The sequence below is a fragment of the Platichthys flesus genome, chromosome 11, assembly GCF_949316205.1.
Source record: "Platichthys flesus chromosome 11, fPlaFle2.1, whole genome shotgun sequence".
Lineage (NCBI taxonomy): Eukaryota > Metazoa > Chordata > Actinopteri > Pleuronectiformes > Pleuronectidae > Platichthys > Platichthys flesus.
The window spans coordinates 17,977,944-17,998,336 of NC_084955.1; the positions used below are offsets into that span (position 1 = coordinate 17,977,944).

The 20,393-nt window shown below is 43.1% G+C and overlaps 2 protein-coding genes and 4 non-coding genes across 7 annotated transcripts; all 6 read left to right on the plus strand.

Moving 5' to 3' along the window:
• Positions 1-623: 623 nt before the first annotated feature.
• Positions 624-16,854, plus strand: ncapd2 (non-SMC condensin I complex, subunit D2). 2 transcript variants are annotated; one of them, XM_062399884.1, is made up of 32 exons: positions 624-694; positions 1,314-1,433; positions 1,512-1,587; positions 1,671-1,729; positions 1,825-2,000; positions 2,500-2,645; positions 2,868-2,995; positions 3,099-3,222; positions 3,326-3,473; positions 3,966-4,163; positions 4,243-4,377; positions 4,460-4,547; positions 5,499-5,706; positions 5,787-5,905; positions 6,974-7,174; positions 7,305-7,479; positions 8,242-8,326; positions 8,467-8,603; positions 9,505-9,637; positions 9,997-10,072; positions 10,178-10,393; positions 10,545-10,705; positions 11,291-11,405; positions 11,541-11,664; positions 12,025-12,180; positions 13,993-14,170; positions 14,257-14,351; positions 14,493-14,573; positions 15,134-15,317; positions 15,400-15,565; positions 15,646-15,765; positions 16,562-16,854. In XM_062399884.1, exons 2-32 carry the CDS (start codon positions 1,316-1,318, stop codon positions 16,642-16,644), a joined length of 4,209 nt encoding a protein of 1,402 aa, XP_062255868.1. In that variant the 5' UTR covers positions 624-694; positions 1,314-1,315; the 3' UTR covers positions 16,645-16,854. The 2 variants fall into 2 exon arrangements, with proteins under 2 accessions (XP_062255868.1, XP_062255869.1); XM_062399885.1 differs by having other exon boundaries at positions 11,294-11,405.
• Positions 2,083-2,407, plus strand: LOC133965651 (small nucleolar RNA U85). The gene has a single exon (XR_009923894.1). It is a non-coding gene; the product is annotated as a small nucleolar RNA U85 (small nucleolar RNA).
• LOC133965652 (small nucleolar RNA U85) lies at positions 3,572-3,864 on the plus strand. Its single transcript, XR_009923895.1, has one exon. It is a non-coding gene; the product is annotated as a small nucleolar RNA U85 (small nucleolar RNA).
• LOC133965648 (small nucleolar RNA U85) lies at positions 4,599-4,899 on the plus strand. The gene has a single exon (XR_009923891.1). It is a non-coding gene; the product is annotated as a small nucleolar RNA U85 (small nucleolar RNA).
• On the plus strand, positions 7,672-7,972 carry LOC133965647 (small nucleolar RNA U85). The gene has a single exon (XR_009923890.1). It is a non-coding gene; the product is annotated as a small nucleolar RNA U85 (small nucleolar RNA).
• A 1,611-nt stretch (positions 16,855-18,465) lies between the features above and the next one.
• nppcl (natriuretic peptide C-like) lies at positions 18,466-19,922 on the plus strand. The gene is made up of 3 exons (XM_062400077.1): positions 18,466-18,604; positions 19,262-19,411; positions 19,626-19,922. Exons 2-3 carry the CDS (start codon positions 19,313-19,315, stop codon positions 19,920-19,922), a joined length of 396 nt encoding a protein of 131 aa, XP_062256061.1. The 5' UTR covers positions 18,466-18,604; positions 19,262-19,312.
• The last annotated feature ends 471 nt before the right edge of the window (positions 19,923-20,393 follow it).

The following is a 20,393-nucleotide window of genomic DNA, read 5'->3' on the forward strand; positions in this document are numbered from 1 at the left end:
TCCCCATGAAGTTTCACTACAATTCACACCTTAGGACACATGACTGAAAGGGGGCGGGTGGGTCCACGCCTCCCAACGACTGAGTGGGTCCAGCCTCTCCGACTCCTAACGACCCTACAAGTTAAATACCTTGGACTCCCAGCAGCCAGGTAGTCCTGAAGAAGCCTCATAGATGATGGGATAAGTCCAGTCACCTCAACCAAGTCCAGTTGACCTGTTTTTTTTTAGCTCCTGGATATACCATGACCTGGATGACTGAGAATCTCAACAGACATAATCCTTCATCAGTCCCACAATGGAGAGATTTGCAGTATTACAGCATCAAGAGTCAAAATAGGCATCGGTGAGTGTTGAGTAAATTGCAATATTTAGAGTAAGGAATAAAAAAACATGAATGAATGGAACTAATATAAAGATGTAGAGAGATGCACATGTAAATACCAGGACCTGGGTAATCGAGACTCTACAGACTTTTCATGTGGCAGTTGTAGTTCGGTTGGATCTCCATTAGGGGACACTGTTGAGTCAAACCCTCTCGTGTCTCGGGCGCATATTTGTGACGTCACCGCGCCAATGCTTTGGCGCGATGTTTGGATCATTTTGAATCAGACCGTTTGCAGACGGTGAAAGAAGCAAGTTCTTCCTCTGGTTTCAGAGGCCGACGTTGTGGCTGTCAGGACTACAGGCGTTACCGGTGAGCCCTACAGTCTTAAAATTCGTATACAAGTCGTTAGCTTCCATTAGCTACAACACTTTCTGCTGAACAATGGTGTTAACGGCGAAAGAGACTCGCTAGGGTGAAGTTAGTTAGCCTGCTAACTTTACCCGCTAGCTTGTTTGGCTATCTCGACTCACAACAACAAAGTCGTAGAGTTTGGCTGATTTAAAGATTCGTGAAAACTCTTAAGACTTGTTGAAAATTGTATTGAACAGAAACTGATGTTTTAAAAGAGTTAAATGAATCTCGGCTGCTGTAGAAAATATATTTATCTGGTTGTGGGCTGTTTGTCCCACCGTGTCGTATATGGGTCACGGTTACATTAAATACATTAATTTACCGTCTTTAAGTTAATTTCTTGGGCGAAAGCTCTTGTAGGCCATCGTCCCTACTCCCTGCTGATTTTCCATTTTACTTAAGTACTTGATTGTTAGAAAATAATATTTATTGGAATAAACTGTTCCAATATTTCCTAAAAGACTTGACAGACCTACAGAACCCCCAGTTGGAACTCAATCATAGTGAACAGCGTTACCTGCCTGTTTAGTCAAAGAAGCAGTGACCTAAACCAATGTTTCTTTGTAATTTTCTGCAGACATGTCGTGGGACTTCTTTGTGCCTGTGTGCACAGGAGACCTGGTGAAGTCTGGTGGAATCAACCAGTACGTCGTCCAAGATGTGGTCTCTCCAAAACAGCTGCCTGCCAGTCTCAGTCGTGAGTATTAAATCAGACTGTGGAGGTCTGCAGCTGCTCAGTGAGAGTTGAAACCTAAACTTTTTTAATCTCTCACAGGATTCAAGGCAGCACTGAGAAGCCAGGGGCCTCTGTGTATATTGGAACACTTTGACACATGCTACAGTGTGCTTCAGTAAGTTTTCATCACATAGACTTTGCTCCAATTATCTAGTTGACGCTGAATCGACAACAAGAATACTGTGTTTACCTTTTTAGGCACTGCAACTCAGTGGAGCTGGGAGTAAAAGAGGATACGCTGGAATTACTAGTACAAGGTGAGACCTTTTTATATTTCTTTGTTTAAATTGATAGAAATACAACCCTCATGTTCTTGGGTGATCACATTATGTCTTGTTTCTTTTCATTTTAGTGGTTAATGGCCTGGCTGCTACCCTGCCAGCACTCCTCATGGCCACCTCAGTCTCGGCTGCAGAGCGCAAAGAGAAGCTTAATGCGGTCAAAATGAGCGTCTTCCTGATCTGCAAGCTCACAGAGACTCTTGAGGTCTTTTCTTGTAGGCAGAGCATCGTCACCGCACCTGGGAAGGTATGCTCAATAATGGCATAGTTAAGAAGCATTCAATGAATGGCTTTCACAGCTCAATTATAATTTGATCTGTCATTTTAACGCCCACTGATGAGATTATGGCAAGTTTTATGATCCAGTCAGACCAAGAGACCATGGTTTCTAGCCTGTTTGGTGGGTAGTCTTGGTAGTATGGTGAAGATTTATTGCACTGCTGTAAGGCCCCACCCACAGTAAACTTGACACCTTCTACAGCCTCTCCCCCCCCAAAAGAAGTGGGATGGGATATGCAGGAGATTTCAAACAAAGTGTGGATGTTTGTATATTTTTGTGTGTACGTTGTGTGAATGTATGTGTCAGCTGGCAAGAGCCATGGTCTTATTATTTGGTTTGGCGGGTATGAACACATATTTGGTAATCTGAGGGCTTGTATTGTATATTTTTTAATTGTTAATGTTGTCGTGGAGATTACAAGTCTAATATCAATGCAGCTTATCAGACCAAATTGTCTCTTGCACAGGGTGGTAAAAAAGGTAAAGCTGGTGGAGAGGGACTCATGCAGTGGGATACTGAGAGGGAGAAGGTGCTGCAGGCACTTGTCCAGCTCCTCCAGCTGGATATCCGTTCCCTCTGGAACCTCTCCCTGGTGGAGGAAGAATTCGTCAGGTAAATCAGCACTCGGGGAAATGTGGCCTTGTGAAGTTTATATGTAAATTAGCTTTGCCTTTCAAGTATATTTACTACTAGAGGAAAGTATTTCTTCTTTTTCAGTTATTGATCCACTGAAGATGTTCTAGTATTGTTTTCTGTTGAGTTCAAAGCCTTGTGTACAACTACTACCATACCATGTATTAATAAAAAAAAAATCTGTTCCTTTTGTTTCTGTAGCTGCGTGACCTGCTGCTGTTACAAAGTTCTTGAGAACCCAACCATCAGTCATGTCAAGAGCAAACCCACCAGAGATTGTATAATCCACCTATTGGGTGTATTAATCAAGAAGTACAACCACCTCCTTGGTCAGTCCCTCACTAATGTGCTTATCATGGGTGCAAGATGTATAACTGCAAGAACATAGCAATTTTTGGTGTTACATTTTATTAACTTTCTAAACTTTTACAGGTGCAAGTGTAAAGGTGATCCAGTTGCTGCAACACTTCGAGCAGTTGTCATCTGTTTTTGCCCAGGCGGTGTCTGTGTGGAGCACCGAATATGGAGTACGGTCTATCATAGGAGAAGTAATAAGGTAGGAGAACGTTATGTTTTCATACTTAAGCATTTATGAGGAAATATGATTCTTTGGCTGCAAATTGTAAAGAAATTAAAGTTATCTTCTCACCTTCTTACAGGGAGATAGGTCAGAAGTCCAGTGAGGAGCTTGCCAGAGAGGGGTCAGGGGTCAAGGCCTTTTCTACCTTTCTCTCGGAACTCAGCGGCCTGGTGCCTGAATTAATGATCCCCAACATAAGCGTGCTGATCACACACCTGGAAGGAGAGGTACTGCACACCAGATCATGTTGTTCCTGCAAACTCTGTACTCTTTCGTACGAGACGAAATATGGCTATAGTAGAGACAAATGTCCTCCCCACTTTTTGCCCAATGATGAGACCAAGGCGAATACGAGCTCACTGAATGAGAGCTGGGTTCTTCTTGCCTTAACTGGCAGGTAATCTTGGCAGTGCAGGGGAGTTTTCCTGCTCTGCTGTAAGGGTCTGCCTACAGTGTTCTGGCTCAACCCAGATTATTCCTCAACAGCCACAGTGGAGTAATAACTGGGATGATGCCGACAGTGTGTATGTGTGTGTGCATGTGTGGAAAGGCAAGAAGTTCACCCAGCTCTTTGCTGTTCATGCTGCCATGAGTTGCTTCTTTGGTAATCTGAGGGCATATTTCTAATGGATTTAGGGCCGGGCTATAAACCTTGAAATCAACATCACATTTATTTTGAACCTTGAACTTGATTATCTCCCTTTCCCCCTGTTCTTCAGAGCCACACAATGCGTGTTGCAGTGTGTGAAGTGTTGGGAGACATCCTTGTGAGGGTCCTGTGTGGAGACGGCCTCGATGAATCTGGTAAAGCCGACCGTGACCGATTCTTTGACACACTGCAGGAACATCTGCACGACACACACTCCCACGTCAGGGCACGTGTGTTGCAGGTGTACACAAGAATCGTCAACAGCAAGGTATGTTTAGTAGCCTTGTGTATTTGTGAAAGGATGACATTCAATTCCCACCTGGTAACACATTCTGTCTTGTGTTTAGGCACTGCCCCTGTGTAAGTACAGCGAGGTGATGGAGCTTGCTGTGGGACGACTGATGGACAAATCTATAAACGCAGTGAAGAGTGCTATCCAGCTGTTGGCTGCCTTCATAGCACACAACCCCTACAGCTGCAAGGTAACTCAAACCAACAGGATTCAGAACTTGAGTAGGAGACATTTCCATATTTCACAGTCTCACATGAATTTGTCTTTTTCAGTTGAGCAGTGCAGATCTGAAGATTCCACTGGAAAAAGAGACGGTTAAACTGAGAGAGATGAAAGAGAAACTGGAGGGGAAAGCACCAGGTTTGTATTTGTTGGGAAAAGTTATTTATATTCATGTTGGATTCACATTTTGCCCAATGATGAGACCAAGGCGAATACGAGCTCACTGAATGAGAGCTGGGTTCTTCTTTGCCTTAACTGGCAGGTAATCTTGGCAGTGCAGGGGAGGTTTCCTGCTCTGCTGTAAGGGTCTGCCTACAGTGTTCTGGCTCAACCCAGATTATTCCTCAACAGTCACTGTGGAGTTATAACTGGGATGATGCCGACAGTGTGCGTGTGTGTGTGGCGTGCATGTGTGAAGAGGCAAGAAGTTCACCCAGCTCTCTTTGCTCTTCAGTCTTCCATGAGTTGCTTCTTTGGTAATCTGAGGGCAGAGTATCCAACCTAAATCCAATCGTCACTACATATAGCATATATTTGGAAGAATCCATAGTTTGAATTTATTTGTCCTTAAAGTTTAGTTACTATTCTTCCTGGTATCCACAAAAGCTTTGCAATACTCCATTGCAACTTAAATCACAACATGGAAACTTTATATGGACAGGATTAGAACCCACTCACACACTTCTCAATCTTGTAACAACTAATAATTAAGTATATAAAAAATAACACTATGAAGCAGATGTTAAAAGAACTTCAGATGTGTGCAAAACAATGCATGTATTGATCAAAGGAGAGAAATTTAACTATTTGCATTGGTGTCAAGAGAACTTGAATTCATTAACTGAGATTTCAGCTTTTATGTTACCTTTCGTAACAGTCGTTCAAATACATTTCTCAGCTTAGACACTTGCAGATCAATTACTAATCAGGTATTAAAGTCACCGTCAGTAATTCCTCCACTTAAATTAATTTGGTGTATTAAACACGCGGCCCCAAAAAATTAGAATACCGCTTAACACTGGGGGGAAATTTCAAACTGACCCTGGTTGGATTTAAATTACTTAAATCATTTTCCATCCTTTTTGGCAGTGGCCGTGATTAAAGCATCTGAGCTGTGGGCTGCGATGGAGCCTGAGCTGCTCATTACTGTTGGGACGGAGCTGGAACCCTCGAGTGACACGGAGAAGGATCAGCAGGAAGACGAGAACGACCAAGATGTGGAAGAAGAAAAAGTGGCTGAAGACGACAGGAGTACTGCAGTGATGATTGCTCAGTACCTCCGGGTCAACAAATACAGGCAAGTGCAGGGATGTTTTTACACTTGTATCGTCCATCAGCCAACAATTTGATATGTGAGATCTAATTTGTGTCCTACAGGAATGCTGTACGTCTTTGTATCAAGGCTCACAGCTGCTTCCCTGAGTCTGAGAGGTTTGCATCTCTGTCCACTGTTACCCCTGAGACTCTAATGGAAACCCTGGCTCTGATTTTCAAAGGTAAAACATGCACTCAGTTAACTTGTCCCCTTTCTATTCAGAGGTACTCATCCAAAGTACTCTCAAATTGCATTCTTAATGGAGGCAGGATGAATACATTTAAGACTCAATTCTTTTCACATTCTCTACCAGTGTCATTTCATTATTCTGTAATTGCCTTAACCAGAGTATTTCAGAGCAGAGAACACTTCCCTTTTCAAACCAGCAGTATTTTTTATTCATGTTGTATTTCGCAACACTAGCTGACCCGAGGACGATAAATAACCTCTACAAACACTATGCTGCAGCTATGTCAGACCACCAGTTACAAATGTGGCCATCATTTCAAGAGAAATTACTAACTAATTTTTCATGCTACTTAAACTCAGGAAAGGACTTTTCCATTGTATTTACACGCTTCCAAAGACTAAACGATATTGTGACAAATATATTGGCTGTTTAGAAAGATGCATTTTTAATCACAATTAGAAAGGAAACCGCATTCATATTAGAATCAAATTAAGACTGTGTCGTCTGTAGTAAAGGCTTTAATGTGAAGTGCAGGACTTTACCAATCTCAGTCTCGCGCCAATTACCAGTAATGTTCCGATGCCTTTTCCCTTCCCTTCCCCCGCAAATCCTTTACTGGCGCATATGTTGCTGGTATTTAAACATCTCCATTGGTAGCCTAAGTGATTATTGCCTAATTTGTGTGTTTGTTTGCTTTATTCAACCCCCCATGAATTCCTAATCACATACCATTTCATTGTTTCCAATAATATTTGAGTCAGGAGCTTCTGTGGTTGTCCTCAGATAAAACATTTTTTTGCTGCTGTGCCAAAATGTTTCCATACACCGGCACATACACTGGCTCTGTGAGATAATACCCAGGAAAGACTTGTGTGCATTGCTTGTTCTTTAATGTAAGCGTGGCTGCCTTACTTGCACTAAAAGCCTCTAGAGTGAAGAGAGCAGCCGTAACCTAATTTATCTAATCAAGCAGCAATGGAAAGGCAATTTATTGGCTGAACGCCTGTGTGATTTCTTCTTAATGCAAACTCTTAACATTATTCCATCTACACTCTTCAGGCTCTGACGAGGACGCCGCTGAGCTCAGCCAGAACTTGCCACCTACCCCACAGAAAGAGGGAGAGAAAGAGGGGGAGGACGGGGAGCTGAAGAAGCAGGAGATGTTGGTGCAGTATCTGAAAGATACAGAAACCTTCGCCTTACTAGTGGAAAGAGCCATCTCGGTTATCAACACGATGCTCTACATGAAAACCACTTCAGGTAGCATAGATTATTAGTTATTAGTCAAAACCTCATCTAACATGTGCATTTACCTATAGTGTTTGAATTTACAATGTACTGATATGGAGATATTGGCAGCTCCTGTAACAAAAGTTGTTTGTGTTTTTAGTGGTTCAGGAGGCTGTGCAGTTCTGTGTGACAGTGTGTGAGTTCAGCGTTGCCAACTCTGTCAGTGGTGTGAGGAAGATGTTGCCTCTCGTCTGGTCAACTGACACTGCCATTAAAGATGCTGTCGTTCAGGCTTACAGGCGCCTTTATCTGAACCCACAGGGAGACAACATCAGGTCTGTAAAACTTGCATGAAGTGCCCTGACTTAGAACAAGTAAATGTCCCGTTCAGCCCCTAGTGAGTAAATATTTGTTCTAAATTTTTTCTTATAATTTAGAATCTGCTCCAAAAAAACTGGAGGGGAAAGCACACGGTACATATGAACCCTGGCGAGAAGTTTTTCATTTGCACATTGAATTCACAGTTTGCCCAATGATGAGACCAAGGCGAATACGAGCTCACTGAATGAGAGCTGGGTTCTTCTTTGACTTAACTGGCAGGTAATCTTGGCAGTGCAGGGGAGGTTTCCTGCTCTGCTGTAAGGGTCTGCCTACAGTGTTCTGGCTCGTCCTAGATTATTCCTCAACAGTCACAGTGGAGTAATAACTGGGATGATGCCGACAGTGTGTGTGGTGTTGTGTGTGTGTGTGTGAAAAGGCAAGAAAGTTCACCCAGCTCTCTTTGCTCTTCAGTCTGCTATGAGTAGCTTCTTTGGTAATCTGAGGGCTAAGTTAAGAAAAACAAAAACTGTTTGGGCTCAGAAGACTAGGTCTCCCCAAAAAGGGGTCTAAAAATTTACAACAGTAATATTGAGTCAAATAAATGGTTTCTTAAAAAAAAAAACGTGTGTATATATGTATATATATATATAAACATGTCATTAAGTCAATCACCAGAGAGCCCTATTGCTTTCTGGATTTCTGTTTAATGTAAATTATTATAATATACCATTGTGATATTAATCGAATTTTAAAGATTTGTTTTATGCTTGTATTAGGATGAAAGCTCATACTCTTGTGGACAGTCTTTCTGAGCTGATGGTGGATGCATCTCTGGGAACAATCCAGTGTCTTGAGGAAATAGTGAGTGACTGATCTTACTCTTTAGCTCATTTCTCTCTATAGGTCATTTAAAGAAATATAGTTTTGCAGAACACATTTGTAACCATGAAATGCTTCCGGTAGTTTTACTTGATTCATGTAAATCAAACTTATCTCTGTAGGTTCAGGAATTCTTTGGCGGTGGCAGCAATCTCCAGTCCACTGTAGTGCAGGTCCTGTGGGAGAGGTTTACTGGGAAACGAGAGACGTCTGGCTTAAACAGGCGAGCAGCCGTGTTACTTCTGGGCATGGCTACACGGTAAGACACAGACCACTGTCGGCATGTTCTTAAGAAATTCTTTTATCAAGCCATTATGAAGAAAGGGGTTTGTGCAAGGTCACTAAATATAGGAGTTTCACTTTTTAATCCTTGCCTGTAATTTCACTAACATTTTCTAGAGTTACTGCAAAAGGGCAGCACAAGGAGTTCAATCGTTTTTCCTAACTTTCTAGTTTGCACTTTCATATTATGTTGATCTTGCAGTTCTTCAAGCAGAGAAGTAAAATTGACCTTAAAAACTTAAAATTATAACACCTTAGTCAAACTTCTTCAGATACAGATACAGACTGCATTTAGGTTACAGGTATAAACTGTATCAAATCTCTCGATGTGTCAGAGTTCCACTTTTAGTTGTGTTGATTAAACAAATGCACTTTTTCTTTATATTCTGGTCCTGTCTTAGCTACATGACATTCAGCAAATTCTCTCATAAGTCAGAATACAAGTTGGCTTCAGCTCCTCCTATTGTAATCGAAGTCACGACCATATCTAGGCTCCTTGCCAATGCATTTCACTGAATATATGTATTTTTCAGTGTTCCCCCTCAATCTACCTCAAAGAGAGCCACTGCTGCAGGGGAGAGCGAGCAAGTGAGAGAAAAGTCTATCTGCAGTCCGCCCACACAGCTGCCTCTCTTCATGCAGCCAGCAGCATTCATAACCTATTAAATCTTATGTGCTTCTCCTAACCCGTCCTCCTACTCGCATTATCTCGGCAGCAGCCTAGAACCGGCAAGGCCAGCACACTGTAGTCGGGTTGATGTAGGGCAGAGATGTTATTACTTTGATTTGAATAATCATTTGATCCTTTTGGGAGTAAAAAGAACAAATACTTTGCCTCTTTGTTAAAATGTCTGTTTTGTATGTATGTGAATGCACAGGGCAGAGAGAGAGGTGGTGCTTAGTAACCTGGACACTCTTTGTTCCGTGGCTCTTGGAGAAAAAGTGACTGAAGACTTCCTTCTGGCCAGAGACACAGTTATAACCATCTGCAGTATCACTGACCACATCAGGGTAAGAAAATATAAACCAGGATTTCATTAGAAATCCAAGGGTTTAGTTGATTTAACCTTTTGATTATGGATAACGTCAGTCAATGTGTTAAATCTTATTTTAAATGTTTCGATTTGAAACACTGGGTTTGCTTTAAGGACTCAAAACCATACTCAATATTGTCTAATCAGCTTTGCACTTGATTACATCACTAAGAACAAAGTTTTGGGATGATGACGTGGGATAAGTATTTTAAAAATACAATACATCCTATGCCCACCGATAAGTTGGGTCATTAGAAGTACAAGCCGAGGTTTTTCTCTTTCAACATATTGGTACAATATGATGGTGATATCTTACATATTACATTTTTCCACCAGCAATCCAAAGGTGCTCCATTCAGACTTCCTCAGGACCATCAGCTCTTCACCTGCCTCACACAGGCCCTCGCTGAAGGTAAATTAGGATAAATGGGCCCTGTGAGAAATATTTCCCAGCTTTTCTGTCTTAGCTTTACCACTCTTGTTTTATTACAACTAAATCTGTTGGTACCTGCTCCAGGTGTGGTGATGGAGGACCCTTACTGGCAGGGCTTTATGGAACAGGCTGTCCGTCTCATCTACTTCCTGGCTGAGTCTCCTGACCAGCTGTGCTCCCGGCTGGTGCAGCGCAGCGCTCGCCTCCTCCTAGATCAGATTGCAGAAGGTGGGGAAGTCAATAAAGATTCTGGCCAGACTCAAGATGGATCTCAAGAGTCCAGTGAGCAAGGTGAACAAGGTGAGACCCATTGTGTCCCTTTCTAAAGAAGACATTTGTATTTTAAGGTCTAATCTGGATTGACATTGGCACCGACACTGTGTAACCAGGACCTCTTGCTCAGTCAACATGCTCTTACTCACATGTGTCCGCTTGTCTTTGTGTCCTGCAGTGAACTGTGTGTGTCTGGCCCAGCTCTTGGCTCTGAGTGGCTGCGTGGCCTTCTGGCAGGTGTCTCACCTTGAGCGCAGTGTGAGTGCTGAGCTCCGGAGGAGGAGAGGAGAGACCGAGGAGAGGGAGGAGAAGGAAAAGGTCCCATCCAGCAAAGCTAAGGTAATGATGCTGCAATGACTTGTGTGCACTCGGATTAAAGTTTAATTTAATATTTCTAATGATTCATTAGTTAAAGTCCTTGTTCTGTTCAGTCCACAGAACTAGAGCTTGATCAGATTTTAACCACCATTAATACCACTTGCCTGTTTATAAAAGTAGCAAATACTCTGTTACAAATGAAGCCAAACAACCTATTTGTTTTGACAGACAGTCTCAGCAGGATGACATGGTGAGATGTATTGACACAGTCGGATGAGTGATGGCTCGTAATTGTTCAACCCATCAGGGAACAGGGATAAATATTCCCCTTAATTTGCAAAATATTGTGTTTTTATCTTTTCTCTTGATAACCCAAGAGACACACGCTGTGACGTAAAACAAAACTTTTACTAAAAACGGGTACGTTTCAGGGATTTGAGACATTTAAGTTTGGATACATTATAGCCTCAAGTTGGTGTTTCATACCAAAATGTGGGCAAATGTATAAAATTAAGCTTACTTAAATTACTATGCGAGATTTGCTCACTTTTAGACGAAAAATGGTGAGTTTTATAAATCTAATCCATAGCTTTATTTCTTTTCTAGCAGCAATCAGCAAATGAGAGTGCCATGGAGGAGGAGCTGGGTTTGATGGGCGCTTCTGCTGAAGACACAGAGGCTGAACTCATCAGAAAGATCTGCGAGACTGAATTACTGGCTGGTAACAAATACCTCTTGTCTTTAGTTTTGCTGCTCCACATTAAGCTTTATTCAAACCCACTCTTAACCATCCACTTCATTCATATCTTAACAGAGATTTAGCAGAATCATCTCTATCCTCTTCCTGTCTCTTTAGACGAGAACCTGCTGTGTGCATTTCTTCCCCTGCTGGTGAAAGTCTGCAGCTCTCCAGGACGCTATTCCCACCCACAGCTCACCACTGCTGCCTGTCTGGCACTCTCACAGTACATGATGATTAGGTAAACACACGGCTTTTGTTGCTGATTAATCAACACAAACAAAATCTGCAACTAGTTGAGTCCATTAGGTAAAATTGAGTAGGAAAGTAAGATTCATAAGATCCATATTGTATGAATATTTGTGAAATGATTTGATATTAAACTTAATGTTGTGTTTGAGCTGATACAGAAAGTTGAAGTTATTCGTCTGAGCTGTGCGGTATGGTGACGGGGGACTATGATATGTGTTTGTCATCTATGGACCAAACAATGATGTGCTAATTTGAGAAACTAATTTGCATATTAATTAAAACATTTGTAAGTTGAAGTCGTACATATGGACTGTGGCGAATAAGCTTTTAATGCTGTGATTTCTTTCAGTCCATCAGTGTGCCAAGAGAACATTCGTCTCATATTTACAGTGCTGGAGCGCTCTACTCTTCCTGTCGTCAGGGCCAATGCCCTAATAGCCCTCGGAGATCTCACTGTGCGATTCCCAAACATTCTGGAGCCCTGGACACAGAACCTCTACGCCAGGTAATCTAATGACACGTTTGATTTGATCAGCCCGATAATGTAAGATACATTTGTCGTTGCAGTGGCTCATCACCCCCTCGCAGTAATTGATTATATTTCAATTACATGCACATTACCATAATATCTGCAGATTTGTTTTATATCTGCCACCCAGGATTATAAGGAACAAGCTACGGCTGATGGAGGAGCTTAGTGGGTGTACTGTAAATGACGGTTAATCTCAGCCAACATCCTCCTTATGCTTGTTCAGTTCGTCATCCAGATCCCACCACCTCCAGTGTGTTGCTCCTTTCAGCCACTGAAGTGTTGCTGCTGTCACTGCTCCACTGAGCCACATGATGGAAAAAGTTTACTCTTTCTATCACGACTTTTTAATGGCAGGGAAACAAACTTCGAGACAATCTACGATGGCACAACTCTGATATCCGCCTTGTAATCTGACCTCTGCAGTTGCCGTGGTAACTGGCCGGCACTTGGCGGCCTGCAAACCCACCCCCTCTCGTGAACTGGGGCGGAGGCATAGATGGCCCCAGACAAGGGCACTTTGATACAACGAACATCTTAAATTCTAGTGTGGCTCTAACCAATGGCTAGTGTGCTGTAATTATATAGTGCAGTTGAATGAGCTGAAGGGAATAATTCTAGGTCAAGGCAAAGCTTCTGCAGGGGTTAACGCTCGTAGGTACACTGTCAATCGAAAAACACTTAGTGGTTTCTATCTGTTCCTCCTGCAAAAAGTTACACTGGTTCCCTGTACACGACTCAAGCTGAAGTTTCTCTGTTTGGTGTGGTGCGCTTTTTAATTGCAGCGACTGATAATTCTCACATTGAGGTGTTTCGAACGTTAACAAAATTCTGTTCCTTTTCTTTGCCCTCCATAGTGTTTTATACCTGATAGGCATTTTATAATGTCCCCTAATTGTCTCCTGCGCACAAACACCTCCACTGTTCTCCAGGCTGCTGTCCTGGAGCCTCCTGATAAGAGCATTAAGAATTAATTACCCTGTTTCTCACTGTAGTAAGCTGCTGCATTGGTATGTGGACGTGCCATGTACTAGTGTCTGATCCTCTGCCAGGAGTCCTGCTCTCTGGCAAAAATGAGAAATGGTTAATGAGTTTCTTTTGTTCTGTGCCTCTGGATGAGGGTGAATCTAAATGGGTCTCAGGATCCTATCTGGTTGCCCTGCCACAGCCTGTCCAATCCCGTTGTGCTCGGCTGAGGCTCTGCCGGTTGTTTGGTTTCAGTAACATTCTGGCTAATTCCAGGTTTTCACAGAAAGCATAATGGAATGGGATGTGAAAATGGCAAGAAAAACACGGGTGACGAGGCATTTTACCCAAACTCACATTTGTAGCCATGTGTTAAGAAGTTTTCTTGGAACGACCTTCTTGGTCTGTCAGTCAGTTCCATTTTACACACATAATCAGGCTCCTGAGGTTGAATCCTCCTGACTAGTTCTCTCTGACTTTTAAACTAGCACCACCTGCAGATTAAACATTTTATTTAACCAGTGAAATATCACATCTACAGTGTCACAAAATGTGATGGAGGCATTCATGGTTTTCAGATGATGTAGATAATCCTGACTTTAATGTGGCGCCACCAAGAGGTTGCTGTATGTGGTTGTTAGTGAAATGTTTACAGGTTATGATGCAATGATTATGGTAATTCCTTAAAGGTCCAGTTTATGTAGCCTTTATTAGCAAATGTTGTCATGCTAAACAGACAATGCTAAGATGACTGTGGTGTCTTCTTCTTGGCACCAGAGAGGTAGATGATGAACTTGCCAGTAACGGTCGCCTCTTTTCCAGGCTCAGCGACGAGGTTCCTTCAGTGAGGCAGACAGCTGTGACAGTTCTTACTCAATTGGTTCTTAAGGATGTGCTCAAGGTCAAAGGTCAAGTCAGTGAGGTGGCTGTGCTGCTAATTGACCCTGAGTCCCACATAACCAGCCTGGCCCTGAACTTCTTCAACGAGTTGGCCACCAAGGTACACACACACACACGTTCAGAAGATATACTGTAGTGAGAGAATAATTGGAAGGTTTTTAACTGTCGTTTTTCTGTACCCCTCAGGATAACGCGATTTACAACCTGCTCCCAGACATCATCAGTCGCCTGTCCGATCCAGAGAGAGGAATGAGCTCCGAAGACTTCAACACCATCATGAAGTGAGTTGCAGGACTTCATACTACTGATCTCTGCAGGGTCCAGACAAAACCTGTCTTGTTAATTATCATTTCAGGAGAAATGGGACATCTTTGCATTTCTGAGGGCTTTGTTTAGATGCTGTATTGTTTGTGTTTTTTCAGACAGTTGTTCTCCTACATCACCAAAGAAAGACAGACTGAGTCTCTGGTAGAGAAGCTGTGTCAGCGCTTCAGGACTGCCAAGTGAGTAAATCTCCAACTCCTATTTCCTTTCTTCACATCTCTGACCTGTATCTTTTGTTTTTAGTTTTTTCCCGGCTCACTACTGAAGACTAATCCAGCAGTATATCATTTGTGCAAGATGCAGGGGTAGCTGCGTGGGTAATTAGTGGGCGAAGAGCGATCGACAATTACAGCGAGTTCACAGTTCAGTTCACCTGTCACCTCCAGTCTGATATCTTCTTCTCCACTCTCTTTGTCATGGAAACTGTCTTCCCATATAGCTGGGCAGTGTAGACGAACAATTGGCCCGGCCAGGCTTCAGTCTGCCTCTGACTCATACTCCATCCTTACTCGAGAGCTCACAGGAAGGGCATTTTATATTAAACAATGGCAAAGTGAATTTGGATAGAAGAGGTTCCTGGGAAATGAGATTTGGTCCGAATGCCAGGGCAAAGCCATTCTCATGAGTAATGAGCTAATGAGCTTTTTTGTGAGGATGTTGAATTTCTATGCACTTCACATACTTTCAAATCCAGTTTAGTCCCTAATTCCAATGACTCTCGTTTTTACTTCCTCCTCAGGACGGAGCGTCAGTGGTGTGATTTGGCCACATCTCTGTCTCTGCTGTCTATGTGTGAGCGTGGCTTTAAGAGGCTGCAGGAGTGCTGGGAGTGTTACAGCGACAAGTTGACAGAGCCTGGAGTTTACCAGCCTCTGCTCTCCATCACTGCCAAACTCCGCCGCGGGGCCAAAGCCCTGTTTAAGGTACAAAATACTCCTATTTAAAGATTTTTTTAATATATATATATCTTCGCTTGTTTTTACTGATGGTAACCTTGTTTTACAGGCTCAGGTAGATGAGTTCGAAAAGCGTCTGACAGCGGTTCACACACGGGGGCTGGAGAATGTAGAGAGCCCAGAGATGGACGAGGAAAACCAAAAGCAGGGCTCCTCTGAGAAGACGGTCACGCGTACGCCTTTGCCCACCAGAGGCCGTACGAGGAGCAAGAGAGGTCGGTACTCACTGACTTTGAAAATGTGTCGACTTTTGTTTTGACAAAATTAACTTATTATTTCTCCCTCTCTCTCTCAGGTCAAGTGAAGCCATCATCTTCTAGCCATGGTGACGAGAGTTTTGTGACACCTCAGAAATCTCGCAAGTCCAAGAAACCTCAGATCACCTTCAGCAGTGATGAAGAGGAGGATGAGGAGGGTGAGTGCAGCCTCATTATTCATTTACCGTTAAGCTTGGAATCAAATCCCTCATCTATCTATTAAAATATTAAGCATGTGGTTTTAAATAAACTCAATAAAAAAATTATTTTCAATTCTCTTGAGCTAAAGTGCAAAATTGTCAGAAAATTACAAAATTTTAAATTAATAAATCACAAAGTTCTCTTGGAGCTTTTTAATAAAAAATAAAAAATAAAATTAATCAGTCCAACCACACAGTTCAGAACACTATCACGAAAAACAACATGCACTTATATTATAGGAGCTGTCCCCAAAGAAAGTTTGGTATTTTTGCCTAAAAATGTATTAATTTGTAAAAACATTGATTTCTGTCGGTTTGAGTTTAATAAGTGAGGGACCTTTATGCTTCATTTGATGATACTGGGAGAAGAGTTTAATCCACTACTTCGGAAAAAGTCGGCAACAAACTTTGGATCAATGCGACAAGTTCGGTGTTTGGACGACTGCGTTGAGCCACGTCAGGCTCCTCCAGCTCTATGAGGATTTGGGAGCTTTGTGCCTCGGTTGGTTTTTGAAGTCCTCTGTGCTTTGTAACGGCACTGATCTAAGATCTGCAGGAACTTTCTTCCTGAGCTGATAAGAAACAATCTATGAGCTGAAGATGACTTAATGTCACTTACACACTATATATTTTAATAATTTAAAAATCACGAGTGATCAATTCTTCAAGGACAGGTTTGTCTCTGTAGCAGCTCTGTGACTCATTGGCTCCACTTGTCCTGCTTAATTGACTTATTACATTTGTTTTTCATCAGATGCTGTAATGGCGGAGAGTGAGACGCCCAAAGTGACGACACCCATCTCCCGCACATCCAGACGAGCTCGCCTCAGAAACTGAAGCTCTTTTTTTTTTTTTACTTTTTTGTCTAGCTTCTGTCTTTTTAATCTTTTTATCTGAAATGAAGTTTGTCAAGCATTTTTACATGTTTTTACCTTTTTTAATTTTTGTATATTTTAAGATTCTTTTAATTCATATCAAGCTACAGTAGTCTGACGTTTGTAACCGCCTAAACTCAGGACCTCCATAATAAACCTGTTTGTGGTTTTGAAAAGGACTCATCGTCTGTCTGTCTCAGAGCCGTCACTCACAGACGCTGTGAGGAGTCGGTGTATGCTGGGTCGTGTCAAGTGAATTTATAGAATCATTATAAGCAGCTTTGAATGTCTCTTTGTCTTATATGTTTGGACAGCAGTGTTTAATCGGCTGTCACAGCTTGCGCCGACAGTGTTACTACCCCTCGTGCTTCACCACTTTCTTTTTCCTCTATTTTCATCTGTGATTTTTTTTTTTTTCACATTGATTCTGTCATTTCAGATTTAAATCACTAGAGGGAAAAACTTCCAATTCGAGCGTGACTGAATGTTTATTTGCAGCAATTTAGTTTTTTTTTTGCCCTCTTGTTCTGTCTGACACGTTTGCTGTTGCCTAGTTGGCCGCCTCTGTTCTCCTGTAATCAATCTCCTTTGTAGGCTTTCCCTCCGCTCACCGCCCGGTGCTTTTTCTCCCTCCTATCCTCCTCTTCCTCCTACTCCTCCACTGCCTCCTACTGCGCTCATTTCTCTGACACCACATGTACGCTAGTTTAACCCCCTCCTCCCTCCCGCCCCTCATCGCTAATCTCTCTCCTCGTCGCCCACTCCCTCGCCCACGCGTTGTCCTCTCCGAAAAAGATGAGAGGGGTGCAGTTCTCTGTGATTGATGTGTTACGTAAAAACACTTTGCCAACAACAGGCGAACAATACGATTGCCCTAGCAGTTGGGTTCTGAGTTTGAATGTATTCAGTGGGTGCTACATGAGTAATTTATTGTTTCTAACTTATGTTGCTGTAAAAAGATGAGTTCTGCTCGCTAATATGAAAACAACACAATTGTGCTCTCTGCAGGAGGAGAAACTAATTGATGTGATTGACAGGTGGACACTAGCTCCTGCCCGTTCTCTGCCACACATCTGTAATTGCAGGGGTTTATTTACTTGAAATAATTACAGGTTGCTTGAACTTTGAGGTCTTAGTGTGTGTCTCTCTGTTTGTGTGTCTGTGTTGGATCGCACAGCTCCTGCTTGTATTGTAATTTGGTGGCAGGGGGTACAGGGAGCAGATGGCGCTGACAGACTGTAACTCACCTGGCAGAGGGGAGGTCAGTTCATGCTGGGAAAGACCGCAGAGACAAAGGGCGAGAAGAGGGAGACTAACATGCTCAAGGAGCATTGTTGCCACACGGCGAATGTATAATTCAGATATAAAGTGGTGACTCAAAACGTGTGAATGCAGCCGGGTTCACTTCACAACTCACACTCTGCTCTCAGTGACAAAGCACCAGTTGATCGCTGCCCTTTGACCTTGGTTTGTGCAGCGCAGTTGCATCGGTGTGGGGGGGGGGGGGGGGTGCACGGTACAGAGTCACCTTGGCAATGACAATCACTATCCAACCATGACATCATTTTAAAGAAAAGATGAAGACGAGGAGGAGGAAGAGGGGATGGGGTGAGGTGTGGTGGAGGGAGGGAGGGAGGCGGGGGGGGGGGGGGTCATATCTCGCACTACAAAACCACTGCTGCATCCCAGTTGATGCCGCCGACATCCAGCTCCTGCCAGGAAAGACGAGCGAACCGGAGGAGAGAATCGTCCGCTCAGTTCCATCACAGAGCGAGCAGTGGGAGGAGCCAGGCCGGTGAGAGAGTGATGCTCCAGGCAGGTGCCAACAAGTGAGAGGTAGCCCCAGAGTGAGAGAGAGAGCGAGGGATGGAGAAGAGCCTGTGAGAGCAGAAGACACCCAGAGCTCCGAGAGAAGACAACAGGTGAGCAACTATCTCCTTTCTAGAGTTTTCATGTTCAGTTTGTTTTCTGTGATTCATATCATTATTACCCGGAAGAAAAATCACAACCGGGTTCGATTTACCTCGGTTATAGCTGCAAGTGGAGCTGCGCCGCTTTTAAAGAAAACATTAAATTTAAACAAATTTTTACTGGATTACTACACAGATAAGACCTGTGTGGTGATACAAATTGAGCATTTTAGTTGAATAAAATGTTAAAAATTATTAAATCTGAGTTCCTGTATTTCATCTATTCAGTACTTTTTTTATAAACAAAACCCTACAATTTGGGAACTATTTATAACAGCAAAAAGTTTTCCTAATATCAATAATACTAACACTGCAATAAAATGACTGTACTTTATTTATTTTTTCTTACGCTCTCATTTCCTAGAATTTAAAAAGTCTAACCAGGGATTGAGGCTGCAAATGATGATGTTCATCTGTAAGTTAAATAAGAATTAAAAATGGATAAGGACTTGTGAAATGCTGAATTTAGAGTTGTACAGCATTACTACCTTTCACCTAGTTTTCTGCAAGACATTTTACAACCTGTATATGCAGTGAGTGTCCTGGAATTTTTGCACAAGTCCTTTTTAATTCCTATGTATTATTAAACACGAGTTTTGTTGTTTGCAGTTTGTGTGTTTCCAGATTTCCTGCACCGGTCGTTCCTTCATCTCTGCTGCCATGCTCTGTCCTGTGCTGCTCTGTGCCGCTCTGCTCCTCCTGACGCCCCTGGACCTCACAGAGGCTCGCGCTCTGCATCCCTCCACCGATGCCGCGCAGGTACGGAGAAAGAGCGGGGGGGGGGGGTGAATGAGAGAAAAGGGGGAAAATAAGAATGGACTGAGGAGAAAGCAGAGTGGATGAATGGTGGGCGCAAGAGAATGGTCCTGAAGGAGGGGACAGTAATGAAATGTATCGCTGATTGAATTATTCTGCCTCCTACACGCCCTGACAATTAAATTAAATCTTGTTTCCCCTTCTTTCCGCTCCGCAGTTTATGGAGCAGTTTCTGGAACGCTACAATGACCTTTTGACCCTGGACGACCTGGAGAACCTGTTAAACAGCCAACCAGAGGAGCAGTCCACCCTCTCCTCCGGGGTCAAAGCAGCCGAGTCCCCCAAATTGGCCGACGCGCAAACGCAGCCCGAGACCCCCTGGCTGCGCCTGCTGAAGGGCGCCCTGGCCAATCAGAAGCGTGCAGAGCCGGACCGCTCACGGCGGGGATGGAACCGGGGATGCTTCGGGCTGAAGCTGGACCGGATCGGGTCCATGAGCGGACTGGGCTGTTAGTGGAGAGGAGGGGGAAATAAAGACTGATGACGTCCTTAGATTATTCATGTGTAAAAAAATTTAATAAAATACACATGCAGAGGGGAGTGTTCACCTGCCTGTAGACTACATGTAGTGTGGTGTAACGGTGTCGCTAATGTGGTTTCATCCTGCCTAGATCAGATGCTTCACACCATCCTGGCTGTTTAACCTGTAGCCTATTGCGTTGTTTAAATGTTCAAACTGATGATTAGAACATGAGAGATATGTTTACATCAAACTGTCATCGCTGATTGTCGCCCTGGTTTTTCTAAGTAAATTGGCACTTTGTGTGTTTCTAGCCGTGTCTGTTGTACTGTCACTGTGAAGGTGTTTGGAGAATCTGGGGCCGGAGGATTGTGTTTCCCATCAGGGGTAATGGAGTCAATGGCACCTGTGAGTCCTGCTGATCTTTTTCTGTTTACCTATGATTTGCATGAATAAATGGATTTG

What these genes read in the sequence shown, in the direction of transcription:
- ncapd2 (XM_062399884.1), top strand. Translation starts at nt 1,316, where the DNA reads ATGTCGTGGGACTTCTTTGTGCCTGTGTGCACAGGAGACCTGGTGAAG. An exon ending in GAAGTACAACCACCTCCTTG is followed by an intron (nt 2,996 to 3,098) that starts GTCAGTCCCTCA and finishes AAACTTTTACAG; the next exon opens with GTGCAAGTGTAAAGGTGATC. An exon ending in TGAAGAGGAGGATGAGGAGG is followed by an intron (nt 15,766 to 16,561) that starts GTGAGTGCAGCC and finishes GTTTTTCATCAG; the next exon opens with ATGCTGTAATGGCGGAGAGT.
- nppcl (XM_062400077.1), top strand. Translation starts at nt 19,313, where the DNA reads ATGCTCTGTCCTGTGCTGCTCTGTGCCGCTCTGCTCCTCCTGACGCCC. An exon ending in CCTCCACCGATGCCGCGCAG is followed by an intron (nt 19,412 to 19,625) that starts GTACGGAGAAAG and finishes TCCGCTCCGCAG; the next exon opens with TTTATGGAGCAGTTTCTGGA.